Source organism: Fringilla coelebs (assembly GCF_963513975.1).
Source record: "Fringilla coelebs genome assembly, chromosome: 1".
Lineage (NCBI taxonomy): Eukaryota > Metazoa > Chordata > Aves > Passeriformes > Fringillidae > Fringilla > Fringilla coelebs.
Window position 1 is genome coordinate 35,472,025 of NC_140028.1, and position 23,077 is coordinate 35,495,101.

At 36.5% G+C, this 23,077-nt stretch overlaps 1 protein-coding gene across 2 annotated transcripts in view; it reads left to right on the forward strand.

Annotated features, from left to right (window-relative positions):
* The window catches only part of ARFGEF1 (ARF guanine nucleotide exchange factor 1), an 85,550-nt gene that overhangs the window by 21,410 nt on the left and 41,063 nt on the right, over positions 1–23,077 (forward strand). For both annotated transcript variants that reach the window (XM_084203832.1, XM_084203831.1), the window contains exons 2-9: positions 5,730–5,760; positions 9,615–9,771; positions 10,821–10,967; positions 17,517–17,696; positions 18,307–18,580; positions 19,077–19,190; positions 19,828–19,991; positions 21,074–21,207. In XM_084203832.1, coding sequence (XP_084059958.1) covers positions 5,730–5,760; positions 9,615–9,771; positions 10,821–10,967; positions 17,517–17,696; positions 18,307–18,580; positions 19,077–19,190; positions 19,828–19,991; positions 21,074–21,207 — 1,201 coding nt within the window. The remainder of the gene's footprint in view (positions 1–5,729; positions 5,761–9,614; positions 9,772–10,820; positions 10,968–17,516; positions 17,697–18,306; positions 18,581–19,076; positions 19,191–19,827; positions 19,992–21,073; positions 21,208–23,077) is intronic.

Sequence of the window (23,077 nt, forward strand, 5' to 3'; positions counted from 1 at the left end):
TTTTTTTGTCTGTTTGCTATTGCATACACTGATACTCTATTGACATTGCAGATGGATGTATTAAAAGTTCATGAAGTTAATTACACCTCTTAGTAGTTAATTTAACTGCTACAGTTAAAAATCAAATAGGACAGGAAAATACCATAATCTGGGTTGGACAGTTCTCCATACCTCCTTAGTATGTTTCCTTACATTCCTTTCTAGTATGTAAGGAAACAGACTGAAACTGGGGTAGTTCTGGGGCAGTGACACAAAGGCTCTATGGGAGCAAGAAGAGTGGTTGCCTGGAAGCATCAGTAAAGTCTGTGTGTGTGCTCTGGACACTGTCTCTTGGCAAATCTTAAGCTTTGCGGAAGATCTGTAAGTGGCTTCGATGTTAGGGATAATGTTTGGGTGAAAGCAAGTGCTAAATTTGCAGCATGTATTTTTTACATAAATTTACTGGTTTTTCTTGGATGTACTGACTTAGCAAAAATTGCCCACGGAGGGCATCTCTGGATTATCATTTGTTTAGGATAGTGGAGCTTGAGTTAAAACCAGTTGCATGTTTCTCCAGTTCCATTATTTGGGCTCCTTAGACATAATTATTTTAGTTTTTTTCCTGGAGTCTGTTAGTGCCTTTTGGGTGTTAGTACTTTAGCTGAATAGACAAGAGACTTTTCGACACTGCTTGAAGCTTACAGATATCCAGAAAAAAAATGAAGTAAGTTTGAGATATTTCCTAAGAAATATATTCCAGTAACCCAGTTTGAGAAAGGACGTACTCAGCATGATCTGTTTGGAATTTCTTCTCTTTGAAGGAGGAATTGGTTTTTTTTGTTCCATTATATTTATATGGCTTTACTACTGTAAGTTCAAACGTGGTAGTTTTTAAAAATTAAACTTTTACCATATGTGTAATAATCTTATTACATCGTTGGGAGTGTAGTTAATTAAAGTTATCTTCACATAAATATTGAATTTCTAGTCTTATATTACAGAGTTTTTGTATATCTTGAAATGGAGAAGTACATTTTCAGTATTGTTAGTGAGGGACAATGTGGGGTCTTAAATCATTTAGTCACCACAATATTTTGTATGATACTGGAGACAGTCACTAGAATACTTGGATGGAAGAATGTAAGCAAAGTCAATGCAAGTAAAGCTTTAATGCTTTAATTTGATTTCACCTTTTTTTAATATAGATAGCGGTGTAATTTAAATTCATCTTCGCTGCTTGTTCCTTGGATCTTATCCACCTGCTTTGACTTGAAAGAATTGAATGTAAATTGCTTCCTTCTCACAGTAGTTTTCTATGGTATAAGTCATGTGAACTCCAGACATTGACTTGTTTCCTTGAATTATTGCAGCCTGTGCTGCTTTGGTTAGTTCTACATTCTGATTACCTAAGAGGGTTACCGTTCTTTAAAATGTCATTGCTTTCTGTCTTGAATTTGTTATATATTTAATAAGCTTTTATTCTGATGCTTACAGTGAGAATTAGGCTTTAGATGTGCACATCCTTGTGGAATTAAGAATTACACTTGTGCTTCTCTGGAGGTAACAACAGTTGTTTAGAATACAGTATTACGGGAATGTAATGTGTACTTGTTCTTGAATACAATTCTGATTCAAAAATGGAAAAACAGAATGAGATGTGTTAAATACTTTTAGATGTGTGGCATTTACCTACCATCATATTTTATAATGAGCTTGTAAAGTATTTTTCCAATTTATGGTACATAGTTTGCATTTTTCCCAATAGCAAGTTCCATAAGAATTCTTTTTCCTGTAATCTAATGTACAGTTTGATGTTGATAGCATAGAATTTAGCTCTGTGTAGCATTCCTGAAGATAACATTTTAGTTATTCCTTACTTGATGAGAATGTTATCCTTGACTTCTGCCAAAGTATCACTCTAGAATATTTTTACTTCACTTAGTATGACAGAAGGAAATAATACCTAAAGATACCCATTTGAAATTTAGGTTATTAGAGATGCTTTTAAAGGTTTAAATCATACTTTGAATTGGATACAGGAGGTAAACAGTGAATTACTCTTAAATTGGAGTTTTGTTCAGTGTTACAATCCAGTATTGCCCACAGCACCTACTTGACCTCCTTGGCCATTTTGATGCTGCTGTTTGGTGTTACTCACAGTCATTACAGAGAAATTTGTTGATTTCATAGTTGCACATGAGATTAGCTGGTTATAAGGTGTTAAAGGAAGAAAGGGAAAACTGGAAACTAGTTTGGGGTTTTTTATAAGGAAAACTGTAAGCAGTCTGAAGAGAGCAAGGAAAAGTGTTCAAATGTCATGTTAAAAATAGTGAATTAAAGCTGGAGAGGTGAGAATGAAATTATGGATGCCTGTTGTAGTTTATCTCTGGCCAGCAACTAAGCCCTACACAGCCTCTCACTGGCTTGTATCAGAGAGCTGGAAAGGTAAAAGTGCAAAAGCTTTGGGTTGAGATAAAGACAGGTTAATTAAAAAAAAAAAAAAAGAAAATAGGGAGAAATTACAACGAAAATCAAACACAAGAAACCTGTGATGCAAAAAAATGCAGTAGTTCAGCACCAAGTGACCAATTATCAGCCAGTCCCCAAGCAGCAGCAGGGAAACTGCACACACACCCCCTGCCCCTTGCCCCAGTTTTTTATTGCTGAGTGCAACACCCTGGGGAATGGAATACCCCTGGGGTCTGTAGGGGTTGGCTGTTGTGGTAGGCATTCCCAGCCTGCTCACTGGTGAGGTGGAGTGAGGAACTGAAAAAAAGCCTTGACTCTTTGTAAGCACTGCTTAACTAAAGCATTCCTGAATTATCAACAGTGTTTCCAGCACAAATCCGAAACACAGCACCATCTACTACTGTGAAGAAAATTAGCTCCAACCCAGCCAAAACCAACAGCAAAGGTCTTAGATGTTTTCAGAGATTTCTTTGAAATTATGATGGTCTGTAAAAGTGTGGATGAAATGGAAAATTATGTTGAAACTCATGTACATGACTCATTCTGCCTGTTTGGTGAAACGGTTGATGCATGCCATTGTAAAACTGCAAAATTATATATCTCTCTGATCAGCTCTAGCTTCAGTGCGCAAAAGCTTTGTGTATTTCCATTAATTCTGTCATAGAGGTCACAGAATTCTATAAAGAGGTCTTCTGGAGCTGTGTGTGAAGGGGAGATTCAGAAGGGGTTTATTTTGTCATTTCTGCTGCACTTTTAAATAATTACAACTAGTTCCATTTTAGGGCACGTGATCATTTCAATACCATAGAGTAATCTGAGCTGTTTTTCATAGTAATTCTGTGTTTACATCACAGAAAATACAGAGGAAACTGTTGTCCTTCTCTACAGTTTTCATCCTCTCTTTTAGCATCTTACATCCTATTTATTTCTTTCCTCCCAGAATGAGTGGTGATTCTGAGATAATAAGCTTTTCTGGCTCTGACGTCCTCTCTGTTGCAGTTTTCGTTGTGTGTTTGGAGAGAGGGAGAGCAAATTAAGGAACGTTGTCAAGCCTGGCTTCATCTTTCTTTTCTAGCTAATTTTTAGTTCTGCAGGGATTACTTTTTCCCATTGAAAAGAATGCATCAGTAACTGTTCTGGTTCATCTGTCTTTAACGGATTAGTTACCTAGCATGAGAATTGTTCTTTACCTTTATTATAATCTGGTTTTCTGCTGATAATGTTTCTTGAATTTTTGTATGCTTCCTACTGGATGTAGTTGATACGTGACCATGAAATTGTACTGTGATTAACTTGTGTTCTGGTGTTGAGAGCAGAGGCAGCAATCAGACAATGAAAGAAATTGGGTTTTCTCTATTCTCAAGGGTAAAAGTAAAGTTCAAGTTTGCTGTTTTACCTTGTTCATACTAATAGTATCATAGCATGCTTCTCTGCAATTACAAAAATTCTAGTCTTGTAAAAATAATTGATGCCAGCCACTGTAAGAACCTTTCTTTTTAGTTAACATAGGTTATAAAATAAGTGGTTTCACATGAATAGACTTAGGCAATGCTGCTTGAAATGGTAGTAACATTTAATTAGAATTACACTTGTATTAGCTTTTTACCTCTGGTCAGTTTTGTTGGAAACTGTAAACTTGGAAGTCATTTAGTTTTATCTGTTGGTTGATAATGTTAATAGACAGACTTCAGTGTATCTCAGGGAGCAAGTTCCTGGGTGTGAATGCTAAGGTGGGAGGTAAAATAATGGAAGGTACGAAGATGCTGGAAGGGAGGAAGAGAGTTTCTTCTCCTTTCTGTTGGTCAGGAATTTGTCTTCAAGTGAGTAAAAGTCCTAATGTCATAATCTGGGAGGAAGGTGTACTTTACTGAAACATTATTATTGCTACTTACTGAGGAAGGCTTAGTGTCTGGAATATGGAATTATTTTCATGTTTTGTCTAGTCCTGGGTAGCCCAGATTTGATCAAATTCTGGAGTAGCTGTTTCTGGGATGAACCAATGACCTGCTAACCTCTCAGTGTAAATATGACCATCAGTTTTACCAGAAGTAAGATACAGATATTAAGGTGATGTGCCTTGCATATGTTCAGTTTTCTCGATGTTGAGAAAGTCGGTTAGTAAACATATTTGCTATGAGTGATTTGTGATAAAATACCAAGCATGAGAACCTGTTTTGGGTAAGTGAATCAGTATGACCATGTGAAATGGTAAGTGAAGTACAGGAGGCAGACAAAGTGTGTTTTTGCTGCATGGGAGCTTGGTTAGAAAGATTAAGTTGGTGTGGTTTTTGTCAGAATCAATCCATGCCACTAGTTCAAGGCCTATGCACAAAAATCAAAGTATAGTGTTTGGTTTAGTTGATTATGGCTTTGTATGTTTGAGCAGGACTTGATACTGGAATAGATCTTCTGAGAAGATTTTTTAAACACACAAACACACACTCACACACATGCACACACATTCATTCTTGATCCTGTACAGTTTTTTTCAAGTATGTTTTGCTTCAGCACTGGAAAACTGAGGCTTTATGAAATTCCCTGTGGTTTAAGCATGCAAAATGACTGGAGAATAGACAAGACTAGTCTTGAATCAAAGATATTTCCTAAAATTGGTTCCAGTAATTTAAAATTATTTTGAAAATGTATAGTTAAAAAATTGCTAAAAATGTTTGCCAACTATTCATCCTTCTTTAATAATATGTTTGAAAATAGTATGAAATAGAGTATAAAATAGCTACAGACTTTTTTCCTCTCCCTTAGTCAGTACTGTGGTATTTAACACTGTTTAAAACCAAGGGTGATATTTGGTCATTCAGATTTCATGTAAGAACTAGCAGTGGTGGATTGTTTGTTTGTGTTTCTGTATAATACGTATTTATCAAGCAGTATATATTTTATATCCTTTATGGGGAAATGAATAGTTTGAATAATATTTGTGTTTTCCTTATTATTTCTATATACATCAGCTGTGAAAAGAGCTGGCCAGTGTCTTCACAGAAGCATTCCAGAGACAGGATGTTTAGCTGGCATGACTGGATGCAAATTTAAGCATCCAGTTTTGAATATAGATTTGCAAAGTAATTATGATACAGTTTGCAATCACTGCAGGTGGAGAGTACAGGTACTTATGAAACTGTAAACATGTATTTTCTGTTTTATAATAATCCTGGTTTCAAATGTTTGCCTCAATAGTTTTGCTATCCAGTAGTTTTCTGATATTTAATTTTATAAATGTGCTTATGATGCCATTTCTATAACTATGCCTTTGTTTCATTTTACAGAGGAAATAAAGGCTGAAACAGAAAAGCAAAGGTATGTGATAGTTCATTGTATTAAGTGATAGTGCTTTTAACATCTTAAAATGTGTACCATACTTATTCTGCACGGGGAGTATGGGCTCTTTCTGAAAAACATTTTCAGCATATTTTGAGTGGTTGGTGGTATCTGGAAATGTACAGATAGTGCTGCTTTATGTGACTGGCTGTTCTGCTGCAAGTACAGGGCTTAGGAGAAGCAGCAGAAGGTAGCTTAGAGGGAGCAGGGTGGTACTCTCTGCCAGGATGCATAGGAAATGGGGATCCAAGTTGGAAAAGATCTTTGTGGATGGCACAGAAATTTCTTTCAATGTATTGCTGGAAGAGCCTTGAAGTAGATTTAGAGAAGGGGGAAGAATGCAGGTAAAAGACTTCAAGTGAGTGATCAGAGGGAGGAGATTGGGGCGAGGAAGTGGGAGTGAGCAGAGAGTGAGTGAGCAGGGAGTGAGTGGCGGAGAACAGTAATGTAACTGGCAAAAACAGTGTCTGGGAAGGACCTTGTTAGGAAATAGGGATAGATTTGTGAAGGCAGTTCTTCTATAAGTGATGGTAAAACCAAAAATTGACATTGAGCAGTCTTTTGCTGTCAATAAACTTCTCAGTATTGCTAAGCTGAGGGATCTGTTATTGGCATTTCGTTACATGTTTCACAGGATCATCTTCCTCATCCAGTGTACGTTCCTAACTCTGAGTCAGGACTGTGAGGTGAAGACTCTTCATACCATTTGTTGAGAGAATTGGATCAGTGGGTGAAACTGAGGATGAAAGTCTTCTTAGGCAGCTGGGTGCTGCTCGGGGATATCTATTCTGCCCTGTAACTGGATTTCAGTATTGGGCATTGAAACCACAGCTGTCAAAGTTGGATGCTAATGATTTCTGCTTCATCTCCTGGATATTTGATCAGAAATCTACAGTTTTGGTTTGGAAAATAGCATCACTTCTAGCTGTAATTAAGTCAGTAGGAACTTTGTTTCAGAAGATGTAAAGGAAAACTTAATATCAACTATGCTGAAAAATGTAGTCTTGCAGCTTATCAAATTGGGCTTTTAAAACTTAGAGGATGCATCTGATTGAGGTTGTGCTTGGCTTTCCCCCAGCAAAATGAAGTCAATACAATGAGCTCACAGTAAGCTTGTAAAAATAAATTTCATATTTATGTAGTGTTTAGAAAACATTGCATCCAGTACAAGATTGCCTCAGACAGAAAGTAATAATATGAATTTATAATAGGTTTTTCTTAGAGTGGTATAAATAAAGCAGAAGTCCACATTGTGAAGCATGATAAGAAAAAATGCTTTATGTTAAATATTCAGTGAGAGATATTTGTTCTGGGCACTGAATAAGGAAAAGTAATATCCAGTCCTGTAGTTAAATACATGCTAAAACTAATGAGACCACAGAAATTAAATAATTTATACAAATGTGGTTGAGCCATTACTGAACTTCCAGTGTATAATTTCTGCCCTGTCAATATCTGAAGTTGTGATTTTTTTGGAGAATGTTTGTATGTCTTATCTTCCTATAGGCATTTTCTAAATAGATTTTGGTTTCTTTGGTGCTGTCTTTATTTTGACAGTAGCCTTTTGCTACTATGAAGGCTTTGCTGAACTTGGAAATTGTGAATGGACTTCTCTATTCTTACTGTAGAGTCAAATTGTTTAGGTGCAATAGAAAATACTGTTTTTCTAGGCCCTAGAATAGAGAAACTTCTTAGTCTATTAAATTATTTTCAGGATCTTACTTCTGTAGTTGAGATTCAAGTGCCCTAATAAGGGATTTCTAATGATTAGTGTTTAAATTTTTCCAGTCCCTGTTCAAGGTAACAGATCTCAGTTAACCTGGAAGGAACTGAAGAGTAGATAATTTCCACTTTCCAGAAATTTTTTATGGAAAACAGCTCCTTTTGTTCTGCTATTTGTTTTTTAAACAGAACTGGTATTTGGTAGTGGGGTGGAGGGGAAGGGAATAAAAAGGTACAAGCTGATTTATGTAACCATTACACAGCAAATGCTGCCAGAATACATTTCCAAATCCATGATTTGATATGTACCTTAGCCTTTCTCTATGGCTAATACATAAATACCAGCATATTTCGTAATTCTCATGCTTTGTAGATGCCTTGGGGGAAAAATTTTGGGAATAGTTGCTGGGTTTAGAAGCAATTCACTGACATTATGAAGTTCTTTTGAGTTTTTCTTCTCCTCTCTCTGCTATCCCCTTCCCTTACATTACTAGCAGTGTGAAGAGGTTACTGAGTTGCTTTTCCAGAGACAAATGTGCATCATCTTCCATATTTAATACCTGCCCATTTTTAAATAGCTTTCAATTCAGAGAATAGGAGATGCTTCAGGCTAATTTAGCAGCTTGCTGTGGCATGGGTTCTTCATTTTCAGAATCTCACCATGGCCTGCTCCTTATTTTGAACAATTCTGGGTTTATTTCCAGACTGCTCTTTTTAACTTAATTTGAATGGTTTCAATGGACGTAATCAGTAGATGAGGTACAGTCTTGTCGTAAGACACAAGCAACAGAGAACTGCTCTTTCATTCCTCAGAGTAAAGCTTTTATAGAGAGTATCAGAGAGATTCAGGAACATAGAAAAATCATGTATTTCCTCTGCAACTTATCTGATTAGGGTGTTGTTCAAAAGAGCTCTGCTTCCAGCAAAAAAATACAGGGCAATAAATAAAAGTATGCATCCAACAAAAAAAAGCAAAACAAACAAACAAAAAACCACAAAAACAAACAAACTCTGGCTTTCTTCAGAGGTTTCTTTTTTTTCTTTCAGGAAAAAAATATGTAGGCATAAATTCTTAAACCTTCAAAAGAGATGTAGCCAGTAAAAAGTAGCATCTTAATACTAATTACTCACTCTTAAGTCTTGAATTTGGGTGCCCTTTTTAAGCAACTTAAACAAGATCTATTTGAATGTGGTGACAGATATAATCTCAAGGACAATCCAGCCTGCTCCTTGAAAAGCTGAAACTAATTTGTATTGATTAGTTTAAGGCCCACTCCATAATGTGTGGGTCTGCAGTCATGCTTTGGATTTATAATGAACTCTTAGCAGTTCATTCTTCTACTTAGGGAACATGGAATTGATTGCATTCCTTGAAGCATCTGTTTTAATTAGCAACATACATGGGAGCTGTATTTGAATGCAGTTGTTCTACCAAGATCTATTTGAATTACTGCAAGAATTCTGTAAGCCTTCCCTACAGAATATGACGCTGCACTTTTTTTAATACTGCTTTTCAAGCCTGTGTAAGACAGTGTTGTTTACCTTTTATCTAAAGATACCTGTGAGTGCAAAAAAAAAGAAGTTGGGAATGCTTTATATAAAGGTGATGAGTTATTCTATGGAATGAAAAATCTAAACATCTGGCTTTGAGCCAAAGCAAAACTGCATTGAAATATGACCCATTCCTAATTATCCTTTTGTGGTATTAATGATCACGACCTTTCTAAAGGTGCTATAATCAATAAAACTTCAACAGCTCAGAATTTTCTTGCTTTTGTACAGTTAGTAATTTCAGATGATTTACCCAAGTGAGATAAATTGGTAACCACTCAACTCTGGTAAGGAGAGTCCTTTGGTATTTGAGAGGAGGCAAGTCTTTCTGCTTCCAAACCAGCTGGTACCACCCTTAGTGGGCCAGTGGGTCAATTTGCCTGGTCCACAAAGGAGCCATGAAGTATAAAAGGTGTTACGAATACTTCACATATTACTATTGTTAGAAGTTTGTCTTTCCTAATGTTGTTTTGATATTTTATTTCATTCATGAACATTGTGGTGGTGAGAACAATTTGTGTGATCACTTTACAGTATTCTAATACAGTCATTCTGTTTAGTCCCCCTCATGGAGAAGCAAAGTCTGGTTCAAGCACTCTTCCACCTGTGAAATCAAAGACAAGCTTCATTGAAGCGGACAAATACTTCCTACCATTTGAATTGGCATGCCAGTCCAAGTGCCCCAGGATTGTCAGTACATCTCTAGATTGTTTACAGGTCTGTATGAAGATGAGTTTGAACTATCAACTGTAAAATCCTGTTGCTTTAGAGGGGGAGTAGTTATATGTAATAAATAATGTCATGGGGTTTTTATTATTTTATTTAATTGCACACACAACCAAATAGAATGTGTTTCTCACAGAAGATGAATGTATGCCTTATTTATTGTGTAGTGTATGTGGGTGTTTCTATGTGTATATATGTTTTACCATTGTTTCCTGGTTGGATTATTATGTACAGCAACCTATTTTCATGTGTTTAAATGTGTGTTGAGCTAACACAGTAGATAGAGCATTAGCAAATTAATTTTATACTATTTATAATTGCACTAAAATATTTACAATTTGAGATGTCTAGTCTCTCAAAACTCTTGAGGTTCCTGTAATGTTTTCAGAGCAAATTCTGCAGCATTGTATTTAGCCATTCACTCCTCCAGAGCAGCCCAACATGAACTCAATTTACAGTCACAGGCACATGTGTGCCTAGCCTGCTCTCATACCATGATGCTACTCTGTGTAGCATGGGGATTTACAAATACTCTCGTACCTAAAGCGTTCAGAAGAGGATTATACTAATTTTGTAATAAATTCACTTCTAAGTATTGAAGACCTAGGGAAAGCAAAGGATACTAGAACACCTAACCCCAGAAGAAAATCTAAAAAATAGAACACTAGCTAGTGGCTCAAATAGAGAGCATTTGCAGGTGGTTTATCTGGTATAAAAAGCATTTGTATATTGACTATATATGAAGATTTCTGTGATGTGAGTTTTTTGTTCAGCAGGTAATGTTTAAGAACATTACGTCCTGAACAAAATTTTAATGTTAAACTTGCTGACAAACTTTGTATAGCAGTTGCTGACTGAAAATGGAATAAATCTGGAGGATATGTAAAAAATCCTTTATGTTTTATGATACATGGGATAAAAGGTACTGTTTTATTTATTCAGTGCAAGTTAGAACTATCAAGTGAATTTATGTATTATAACAAAAAGCTGGCTTAATTTTTTAAAGCTCTTATTTACATGGGTTTTTTTCCTCTCTTCAGAAACTTATAGCATATGGGCACTTGACAGGGAATGCTCCAGACAGTACAGCTCCAGGAAAAAAACTAATTGATAGAATTATCGAGACAATATGTGGCTGTTTTCAAGGCCCTCAAACAGACGAAGGGGTTCAGCTACAAATAATAAAGGTAACATGTTTAATACTTCCTGTATTTATAGTGGTGGCAGTGGGAAGACATTATTGACCTCAGAAGTGCTTAATTTGTAAATGTCATGGTCATGTTAAAATATTTTCTTCATCCTGTTTCTTGGAGATGGAAACTCCCTATTTTTTGCCCTTCCCCTAATTTCTTCCACTGCATTTTGGATTGAACTCATGGTTCTGACCTCAAGTCTAGTACATAGACCACTGGATGAAATTAATTCACAGCAGACCTGTGGAGCCTCTAATTGTGAGGAATTACTGTCAAACAATCCTGCACTCCCAGTGGGGGAAATGGTAATTAAGGAGCAGACTTTAAAATCCATTTTGGAATTTGTTGATGAAATGCAATTAGACCTGGCAGTTGGACATTACCATGGTAGCTTTGTACTGCTGTGTCACACACTTTTGCTTGAAGGAGGTCCAGGGTTTGTTTCCACAGTTTATATAAATGTTGCATGTGGAGTTTGTACAAATGTTTCTGGGGAACCTGTTTTCTGATTGCAGCCATTAATTATGGGTATTTGTTTCAGGAAATTACTCTGCCAAGTACTAGAATTTAGCTGCCTAGTGGAAATGCTGTACCCTGTTCCTACTTTGAATTGCTGTGATGGTGAACAGCAGTGTAGAATACATTTGAAGTTAGTTAAGCAAAATGGAGCATTTGTTGTTACCTCATAATCTTGTGTATATGTATCCTGAGGCACTGGCATTTCTTGCAGATTGTACTTACTTGTATTAATGCAAAGAATTTACTCTGTTCTTTTCCTTTCCATAGCTCAAACCTTCTCTGTTCTTTTTTGCACTCCACTTCTCCTGCAGATAGTTGTCACAAATGTTGGTTCATGCTGCTGTTTTCTAGATTTGTTGTGTTGTTTTGACCATACATTTAAGATGTTTTCCATCCTGTGAAGGGAAGTTTTTATTGATTTAAACTTTCAGTGGCTGAAACTATTATAACTCTCTCCCATTGTAATACTGTCTCCTTGAATGCTTTCTTAGTCCTATCCTCCCTGCCTGAAGGGGCTTTAAGAGCTAATACTCCTTCTGTTCAGGAGAAGATTTGAGAAAGTTCTTCAACAATTGCAAGGTGCATTAAGTGTGTACACTCTTTTAGTGCCTTAATTTTTTTTACTGTTTACATGTAACTAATTGCCATGTTAGAGTAACTGGGAAACTGGAGAGTGCTGTTTTGCCTTTGACTCTATCTTTGTCCAAACACAGAACACCATAAAAAACTTGAAAATTTTAAATAACCTTGGCAAAGACCAAAACTTTTGACTCTGGAAGAATAATGAAACTTCTAAGTCAGTCATACTCTCTTAGGCCTCCTAACTCATCAATTCTGAGATGAATGCGGACCCTGTTTCTCCAGTATGATTTGAAGGATGATCTTCTTAGACTCTTCTGTGGTTCTGGTGGTTAGTGTGTTGTATGAAGAATCTTAATTCCATCAGGGAGATAGAAGGCGGTGGACCTGGATCTCCCGCTTTTTTGTGCTGGTGTTCCCAGGCTGTTACCCACAACATAAGCAGCACTCCCACAGGGCAGCTGCTTCACCAACACCACAGTGAAAGCTGAGAACTTTGATCACTTGGACGCCTTCCTCTCTGAAGGGTTGTCTTGGTTCTGCATGCAGAATGGGTGGCCCTTGTGTAGCGTGCTGCCCTCCCGCTGGGATCTGGGAGCCATCATGGGGCAAGAGTTATTAACAGGCTGTGCAGGTTTCCTACTTACTGGGTGGCTTTCCGGGGTGGAGTCATCTTCAGCCAGTTCCCGACTACCAGAGCCACTGAGACATTCTGAAAAGACCTTTCTGCTGACTAGCAAGGAAATAATCTTGCTGACACAGAGAAGTGCATTTTGTCTTTTTTTAGCTATCTAAGCTTTAGAGTCATGTCCTGCAACAAGAGAGACCAGTTTCACTCTTCTGCTCCTATTGATCGCATGTTCTCTTCTCTTCTGTAATGCCCTTGTTCTTCATCTACAGACTCTGTGATGAACCAGAATGGGAAATTGGCCTTTTTCTTCCTTTCCCTTGTAGTTTAGTTTGATTGGGTGTAATTCTGATGTGAAGTCATGCAACTTTTTTATGTAATTGTTGTGGCAGAAACAATGCAAGTAATGAGACTGCTGGTGCAATTAAAAGTGGTTTATTCAAATTGTGTGAAATAACATCCTTTGATTGAATCTTTCTGCCTCCAGGCTTGCTTTCCTAAGGCTGCTGTGGCATTTGTGGTGTGTGAGTGCAGACTTGCACTGACAGTTGCAACGGTCTTGAAGTTCTGTTTATGTGTCTTCTCGCCTTTTGATGCCTGAAGAACTAAAACCATGGCAAAACTTTTTTTTTTTCCCCCTGTAAAGAAGGAATGAGGATGAGGAGGCAATATTTAACGTGATATCAACTGTTCACACTCATGTGTTTTCTTTCCTTAGTTTGCCATATGGAAAGTATATGATTTTATATAGGTACTTTTACAGCTTAACTTATGTTTGTGTGTACTTGATAGCTGTAGTTGAAAAGTTGAATGTTATTTAGTGACTTTTTTTTAGTGTCACTTCAAAATGGTTTATCTATGCAGGTTATTTGATGTATTTGTTATTTTTTGGCTTAAGGAGTTCAGCTTCCTGTGTTTTTCAAAAGTCAGTCCATGCTAACACATTATTTTGTGATAAGTAAATGTTTGGACTGCAAGTTAACTTAAAAAAACTTGAAAATAACTCTGTAGCACCTCTCAAGAGAAACAGAATTATGTGATTCTAGTAACTAATTCACACTAGAGAGAGGAGCTAGGGCTACTGTATTTTATGTGCTGTTCCAAGTACTCAGGAGTTTCCAGGCAACTGAATTACGAAATCAAGACAAAGTAAGCCCGTGCTGATCAGATGACAGCTATACTGTGTCATAAATCTTCCAAAGATAAGATGATCAGAGTTGGCTGAGAGGAAGAAAAAACTGACCCAGAGTTGAAAATTTTTCTCCTGGTTGTAGTCATATTATTTTGCTGTAACCATGCTGTTCTTACAGAATATTCAGTGTGAGAGGAATCAAAAGTTTAGAGCTATAGATGGATGCTGGATGTTTTTAGAAGAGGATTATTGTTAATTTAGTTTACTTTTAAAATTACATTTCTTTTGCCTCAGAAAGCATGATACTTCCTGAACTGTTTTAATGCATTTGTTTTAAATAATAGAAAATTCATTTGGCAAATGTGCGTCAGGCTGGAAGAAAAAATGCTGTGGGTGTCACATAAAGATATGATAATCTGTAATTCAGGAAGTTATCCTGGGGATTTTTCTCCTTTCCCAAAGCCATCCAATGGTTGTTTATAAAAATTAATAAGCTTTATTTATAATAAGTAGGTGACAGCACAGGATTGTAGGGTCTTTCCCAACCACAGAACAATAAATATGAAGGACTGGAGGGAAAGCATAAGGAGACAAACTCACAGTCAGGATGGTAGCCAGTAGTTTGAGGGCAAGGAAGGCTTGTTGGCTGATGGTATTGTTGAAGGCTTTGTGACAAAGAAAGCTTTTTTGGAAGGACCTGAAGGAGAATAAGGTGGATTTAACCTTTCACAAAGGTTTCCTTCTGTTTCTAAAGGGCGGCAAAGGGGAGGAGTAAATAAAGTGGCTTTTTTTTCCCTTATTTATTAGCTCACAGTGAGGATACTGTGGGAGCAGATGAGCAGAAGGAGTGGGAACTCAATTGCAAAAAGCCTTGAGCAGCAAAACTTTACGTGGTAGAAAATAGCAACGTAATGCTGTGACTCAATAGGAGTAGCTTGCTGTTCTGACCTCTGCAGAGAGCCATTTGTCCGTCCAGGCTTTGCTCCCAGACTTTTCCCTTAGCCCATACCTTGTCCTAGCAAGCATTTAATACTCTGCATCTACTGAAATCACTTCAAAAACAACCAAAACCCCAAAACGAAACACCAGAGAACTACCTGAGGGTGCTTTTGTTTTCTATGATTTTTACTTGTATTGATTAGTTGCTGTTAAAATAGCGCAGGCAGCTTCATGCTCTGGATCTGTTGCAAAGTAAGAGTAAGAGTATGGCTGGGAGGAAGGCAGAGCTTTTGTTACTCCCATCTCTCAAGGACCTGTGTTGTGCAGCAGTTTTGGATTTTGAGTAATGCTGCTTCACAGGGGGTTGAGGTGATTGTCCTCTACTCATCTGTCACCCCTCTCCCCTCTCTTCTTCCTTGTGCTGGACATAATGGTTGTTTGGTCACAGAGTAAAGGGGAGTAACATGAAGAAAAGTACTAAAATGAGAAAGGAAGTGAGTTCTAACATGTGAGTTCACAAGGGTTTCAGAGGACAGGACTGTCACTCCTGCTCATAACGTGTGGTTTCTCAGGGTTAGCTGTCATGCCATTGTGATAATGATATCCTCTTCTATGATAGAGAATCAGGTGATGTTGTCTAGGACATATCATCAAATTGAGCCCTAAATGGAAACTGTTAAGAGGGAAGGATGTTTAGAAAGTAATTGTAAGATTCTTTCTGTCTTCCGTTCTCATATTTCTACTGGATTGGCATACTAGCAGAAGAGGAATGGCACTGAGATGTGAAATTAGAATAACTAATAGCCTGAGGATTACTCTAAATTGTAAGGAAGATGGAAGATATTAGCAAAAGATCAAAGCTAAAAATGCTTATCAGTTTGCAAATGTGTGTGGTAGTCATTAGGATTCGTATCTAGGTCCTGGGAAGGAAAGAAACCCAAATAAGTGACTATCAAGAGCTCTGTAAACCCTTGTATAGTTTGATATCTGCAGGGAGATGCCCTGTAGAAACACTGATTCCTCGGGTTGCACAGAAAATATTATTCAGTGAATTTGGATTAATATATTAAGGAGGTATGTCTCAGTGTGTTTTTGAAGCATTTCTTTGCTTCCACACCTCTAATCAGGTGGTGTGAAAAGAGCCAGTCTCTGCTACTCATAACAAGCATACTGAAAAAAACTCAGGAAATTCAAGCTGTTAAGCCAATTAAAACAAAAGAGCACATAATCTATCTGTAGCCTTGTCACCTTTCTCTACTAGCTGGCTCTACTTTCTATTATTAAAAGTTGGGTGAAAAAACATCATAAGATTTCACTGAACTGAGATGGAAGTTCAAATTGAATTTTCAAATATCAGCTTCTTACTCATCCAAATATAAGAAGGAGACAGAAGATGACACAAAGATGATATTCGCTTTATGAATGACATCACCAGAAACAGAGATGGAGATTGGAACCCCCTGCACCTTTCATTACTGTCCTGAGTGCTAGGCTGCAAGAGACCTTGTATTCCAAGTGGAAAGCTGTAGATGGTTCTTAAACTGGTGTATTATTAAGTATGTGTGTGTACATGTATCAGGTGTAATTTGTAACTGAGGGAAAGAAATATTAACTAATCTAAATATATACTATGTTGGGTCCAGACGGTAGTGGTTTGGAAAAAATAGCTGTTCAGCTGGTTTTCAAGAGTGACTGATTTTACTTTTTAGGGGGTTTGAGTGAGAGATTGATACTATTTGTGCACTTCTTGATGCCTTGTGTGTATAGAAGTTCTGACAATGTCAGTAAGAGATGCGACGTGTGGTTTGACAAGTAAATTATCCAACACCTGAAATAACTTTTGGTTTTTAACTGTGACAAGTTTTAAAAAATAGGAGCTTTCCGGTGCTTCCAGTTCTTTCTTTCTTACCCGAAACATCCCATTAAATGGTAACTGTCAAAGTTTTTAATGCTCAAAACTCCCTCATTCCTTCTACTGGATTACAGTGACGAATACAAACTGTTGCAAACCAGGCTCTCCCCCTTTCTTTCCACTCTCCTATACACCATCTCTGACAATGTTTTCAAACCCTGTCCTCAGGTTTTATCTGCCTCTATTTCTACTCTTTAATCCAGCCTGCCTCTGCCTCACATAAAGTTAATTTGCTCCTTACTTCTGTGTTATCTGATCTTCCACAGGCTTATGCGCTTTTATTTTATTAAAGAGAGGCAGATATTACCAGGATCAGGAAGAAATAAGCAAATTTCTGCAGAGGGGCGAACACAATTTTCTGATATCTACCAAAAAGAGCTGTTATGAAGGGCAGTTGTCTGAGTATAGCTGTCTAACCTCATACTCAGTTTTTGTTCATCACATTTACATTTATTTCCAAAACAACTTTTGGACCCTTTGGCCTCCCTTCCAGACTTTAACAGGTAGTCTGTTCCTATTTTGTGTCTAGAAAATTTGAGGATGACTTCTATTAGCTACCTCTCTGATGGTTCCTTTGGTTGCTTCTTCCTGTTATATGCTATGAAACATGTAATTCTTTGTTGATATGTTGATGAAAAAAATTCAGTTTAATATAACTGGTATGATGTTCCAATATGGCTACAAGAATATGTGAGAAAACATAATTAAATTGCAGTTCAAAATAATTATTTAGATATATTTTAGAAGTAGTCCAGTTTTGGTATTTATTAATTTGCAAACTTTTTGACTGATAAATGTTTTGACTGGTAAATGTATATATGTGTGTTTATTTAGGCTTTGCTCACTGCAGTAACATCTCAACACATAGAAATCCACGAAGGAACAGTACTACAGGCTGTAAGAACATGTTACAATATCTACCTAGCAAGCAAAAATCTTATCAATCAAACTACAGCCAAGGCCACTCTAACACAAATGCTGAATGTTATTTTTGCACGTATGGAAAATCAAGCAGTGAGTATCTCAGTATCTTTATTTAGAAACTACCTCTTGAAAGCAGAACAGCTTGAGACATTTGTTTCATCGTTATTAAGGCTTTTTGGCTTTTCTAACTTGGGTACTTCAGGGAAAAAAAGAATCTGGTATCTGATACTTTTCTTCTTGTGTTTTGCACTCTGAAGTATGTGGAAAATACAGAGTTTGGGGGTGGGGGTGGTTTACAGAAGTCACAGAAATTATTCCCTTTCCGGGGATTCCATAACAAGGGACCACAAAAAAGAGTTTGCCTTGATGTTTTTCCAAACACACCTTGTTTATTGTCACATCTACTCCCTGTACTTCCTAATAGGGCAGGCAGACAACTCTTGGCTCTATGGTTTATTTAGTGTGGTCATCCCTTTTTTGGTAGTGAAGGTATGAACTACACGCACAGTTGGGAAGCAGCCCTCTTTAAATGGATTATCCCATGATACTGAAGTTATTTATAATTAAATAAAGATGCATTTTCTTTAACTGTTACTGTGTAAGCAGAGAAAGTAGAGATGTCATCTTTATAAAATAATGCATATATCTTATTGTTTTATTTTGATAGTGAACTTCTTCTGTGTTTGCAATGCTTTTGTAGCTTCAGGAAGCCAAACTGATGGAAAAGGAAAGACACAGACAGCAACACCATCTCCAGCAGTCTCCAGTAAGCCATCATGAGCCTGAATCACCTCAGTTGAGACATATTCCAGCACAGGCTGATCAGCTGTCCAAAGACCATGAGAGAGAGCTTGACCACAGCGCAAACGATGTGGACAAGAACCTTCAAGAAGATATTGAGGCAGAAAATGGATCTGACATTTCTAGTGCAGAAAATGAACAGACTGAAGCTGACCAAGCCACAGCAGCAGAAAGTAATCAGTGTGTATTTCTGTTTCATGGAGGGAGGGGAAAGGTCTGTAAAAAGAAAGGCTTAAGGATTGTCTTTTTTTATATATCCCAAATCTGGAGTAAGACATAAGTTTTCAAGTAGCTGAGTACAGCAAAATGCCCATTTGTCCTTGTTAGCACTGTCCTTAAAGAGCACACTTAAGTCCTGCACTCTGTAGGAGTCTGTATCTAAAATTCCTTTTTGAATCTGTGTAATATTGTGAAAGTTTTCGAGAACAGCATCTCAAAACCCTGAAGTTTTCCATGTTTTAATGTATATGAAGATGCAAAATTGATGTGTTTTGTTGGCACAGGTCTGTAGATCATTTACAGATTAGCCACTGGAGTTCTTGCATTCTGCAAATAGCTATTCTTGAAGCATCCAAACATTTATTCTGAAATATTAAGTGCAAGCAAAGTGCCTTCTTAATTTCAGAGTTTCACATTAATACTTGTTTGTGTTTGTTTTTCTTTATAAAGATCTTTCTAAAGCTGATGGAGGAACTTATGATGGTGAAAGCAATGAGTGTGAAGAGAAGGCACAAGAAATTGTAGAAAGTATTGTGCAGGAAATGGTGAACATAGTAGTTGGAGGTATTGTATTAATATCTTGTCTAGTCTGTAGCAACTGTGGTCTGGTTCTTGGCCTTAAGAATTATTTTACCACTTTCAGATATTTAACTAAAATTTATCATCATTTAAATATGACTTACATGCTAAAGAAGACAATTGTGCCATCAGACTTTAGCAGTGCATTATGTAACAGTAAAATGGACAGGATTTCATACGTTGATTTACACTCTATATTGGAGACTAATGTTCTTTTAAAATACAAATTCTTGGTGGTTTTTTGGTTTTGTTTTCTTACTTATTTTATTTTATTTCTATATGAACACTCTTCAGAAATGGGTCCCTTTCTGTAATAGCAGTATCTCACCATATTTTTCAGTTTACTGTTAATTGTTTATCAGACTAGTGAGTGATGTCCCATACCAATACTTCTTGGAAACTTGGTAGAGTGGTGACCCTGACAAGTTAAGTTATAATTAAATTTCTTACTGTAATTTTTATTATTGGGAATTAAGAATATTTGCAATTTTTATAGTTCTGCAGTGCCATGTAAATTCTGTCTTAAGCCCCTCCTTATGATTTTCTTAGTATTGAAATGTTTTAAAAGCTATTTTTAATCTCATATAATGTTCATTAATTATTTTTGCATCTTTTCTGATAGATGTGGAAGGGACTGCCGGTGGTGATGGCACAACTGTATCATTAGAGGATGGCAGTGACAGTGAAAACATTCAGGCAAATGGAATTCCAGGGACTCCAATTTCTGTTGCTTATACACCATCTTTACCCGATGACAGATTATCTGTCTCTTCCAATGATACTCAGGTACAAGCAGTTATAATTGGGAAATACTAAAAAAGGTATTATGTTTTAAATGCTGCCCAATACTTGTGCAGAGTGATTAGTATAATTCTATAAAATAGGTTACTAAGATGAATTTCAAGAAGTCATGTTACTCTACTTCAATGCACTACTTAAATGAAATTTTTATGAATAATTTTTGCATGTGATGTCTTTTTTGTCCCAGCATGTTTTTAGTTGTCCCATGAAGTTACTGTTAAGAGAACTCAGTTTCCTGTTTCATGAAGTGCTTCTGAGAAACTGTAAAACTAGTATTCAATAGACATAGTGAAACATATAGCACATTATGCACATGCCTGTGTAATTTTAGTGTGCTCTTTTCAAACAAGAAATAGAAATTTCAGGCTGATGGCATGATCTTAATGCAGTGATTTCAGATCAAGAGTTGTATGTCTGAGAGGATTTGATTTTCATTAGCAAAATAAATGTGAAAATATACTCCCTCTCTTGTATGAGACGTGTACACTTGTCAGCTGACCAAGAATATTTGCTGTCAGAGTGTACTGAGTAATTAGGTTTGAGAATAATAATTTTAAGTTCAAAAAGTTACAGTCATGTGGGCCATACAAATAGAAGACTTACCGTTAAACATGTTGCTTATGCATGGAACAATAATACAGAATTGCAAGAAATTAGTAATAGGGGTGTTTACTGTATCATAGACATTTTAACCAATGTATCTGGTAGGAGATAGGTAACTATTCATGCTCTATTAAAATGTCTGGTGTTTGGGTCTTTTTAAACTAGTTATCTACTGAAAGTGCCTGGCAGCAATTCCCTGCAAATTACCCTACTTAAACTTGACCTACCTAATTTCATGACACTTTTTAATTAATTCTGACTTCTTACTGAGTACGCCATTTTTAGCAGTGACTTTCATTTCAGCTGGACTACAGATTTTTTTTTTTTTAATCTTGAGAGCATAAAGCTAAAGTGAGTTGGTTATATTTGTATAATATATTAACTTTTTATTGCTCGGAGGTGGGGATTTCCCTACAGACCCTGCTAATGCCAAATGGAATACTGAAATATGTTAACTTCCTTAGGAATCTGGAAATTCTTCAGGACCTACCCCTGGTGCTAAGTTTTCCCACATTTTACAAAAGGATGCCTTCCTTGTATTCAGGTCACTGTGTAAACTCTCCATGAAGCCCCTATCAGATGGACCACCAGATCCAAAGTAAGTAGAATTTTAAAGTTTTCCTAGTGAATCTAACAATAAAAATAAATTATAGAAATATTTTTGTGAGTCCTTTTAATGAGAAACTAACAGTATGGTGAAAAGAATATAGAAACTTTGGAAAGGTACTTTTATGTTTTAATACATTTTTTTTATTCCTGTTCAGAAGTTACTTAACACTTAAAAGTACAACCTGTTCTTCCTAGCTGCTGTTTATAATGCATTTGAAAAGAGTTTGTATGGAAGATTATCAGGTATTTTTGGTCTTGTTCACATTATTCTCCTTTAGGTACCTTCTAGGTTTGTAAACATTGCTGGTAGTGCCCCATAATTTCTTTTATCTCTTGCATATTGCTCTCCATCCAAAACATAGCTCTGTGCTGGCCACTGGGAAAAGAATTAACTCTACATTAGCTGAAATTAACTCTACATTAGCACATTGGTGTATCTAGTACACATCCTCAGCTCTACTTAATATAAACTCCTCACCTGGAGCTGATAATTGGTTATGATAAATTCATGATGAAGTATTTCATTCTTTTGTTCAGATTCGACACTTCTCTCAGCCTACTCAATCAAAACACAAATGTTTGATGACAAAGATTTTATTTGGCTATTTCTTCTGACTGAAGATACCATGTCTTCAGTTTCATTTATAGAACTGTTGGTTGTAAAGCAAATATAGTCTCTCCTCTATAGATGGGTGCCAGTAAAATTTCAGTGTCAGCAGAATGGTTTGCTTTCTGATCTTGCATTTATATGCATATAATTTATATACATTTGATTTGCACATTAGGAACAATTGCTAATAATTTTCAAGAGGAGTGCTTTTTTGTTCTAAGGAGTGTGTTAAGAGATCAAATTGAAACTGTAGTATGATTTCAAATGAAGTGAAAGGCCTGGTATTCTTCAAAATAAAATCAGCTTCACTGTTCCGAGTCTAGCTTTTAAAGCAGGTAACTTTAAGACAGTTTAGTTACATCAGTGATATGTGATGTGGATTTAATAACTTGAAAAGATATGATGTAGTCAAAAGGGGGTTGAAGATTTAATCTAGGAAGTTTTTTAAATTATCTGGCAATGTACTTTGGAAAGTAAGGACATCAGAGAATGAAGACTGAGGCATGAGGGTTTTTCCTCACTATTGCTGAGAATTGTCTTCCAGGAAATGCCTTGAAAATCCTTGGTTTTTGTTAGTAGTCTGAGACTAAAGCTGTCCATTTATTAAAGGTTTTAGTGGATTAAATCCCCTTGCAAGAGCAGTAATAGCTGTTGAGGCACTTGGGGAATCTCATCTCAATCCATGAAGTCCTTGACATTCATATTAAAACTGGTGAAGCTCTTCCTACAAAAACAAATTGGAGAAAAAGGCATTTAGGGCAACCAAAATTCACTGCAAATACATTTGAAGAAATCCCATATTTGGATAAGTGCCTAGAATTCAGCAATGGTTCTGAGGCATTGATGGCTTTTTGAACTATTATAAACATGCTGTAATTGGAAGAGGAGGCGTAGGATACCTGTGGCATTTCAAGAGTCTTATCTGCCTCTTTAAAAATCTTACTTTCAATGAAATTTGTTATGAAGTCTGTAATGTAGATATTTTTAGATTTTAGGTAACTGAACTTGAAGCTTTAGCTTAAAATCACAAGTCTGGGACTTAAGATCAGCATTTTGCTTTCTGGGAACCTGGTTAATGTCTTTGTTTCCTTTTTTTCTGGAATAAAATAAGATGGGGGTGAAACACAGCTCAAAGATTTGCTTGCTGGTTTTTGATTTTACCTTAAGCCTGTTCTAGGTTAAGTGGGCTTTACATATCGTACAGAATTGTTAAGATCAGCATATCCAAGATTTCAGGTGGGAGCTGGCA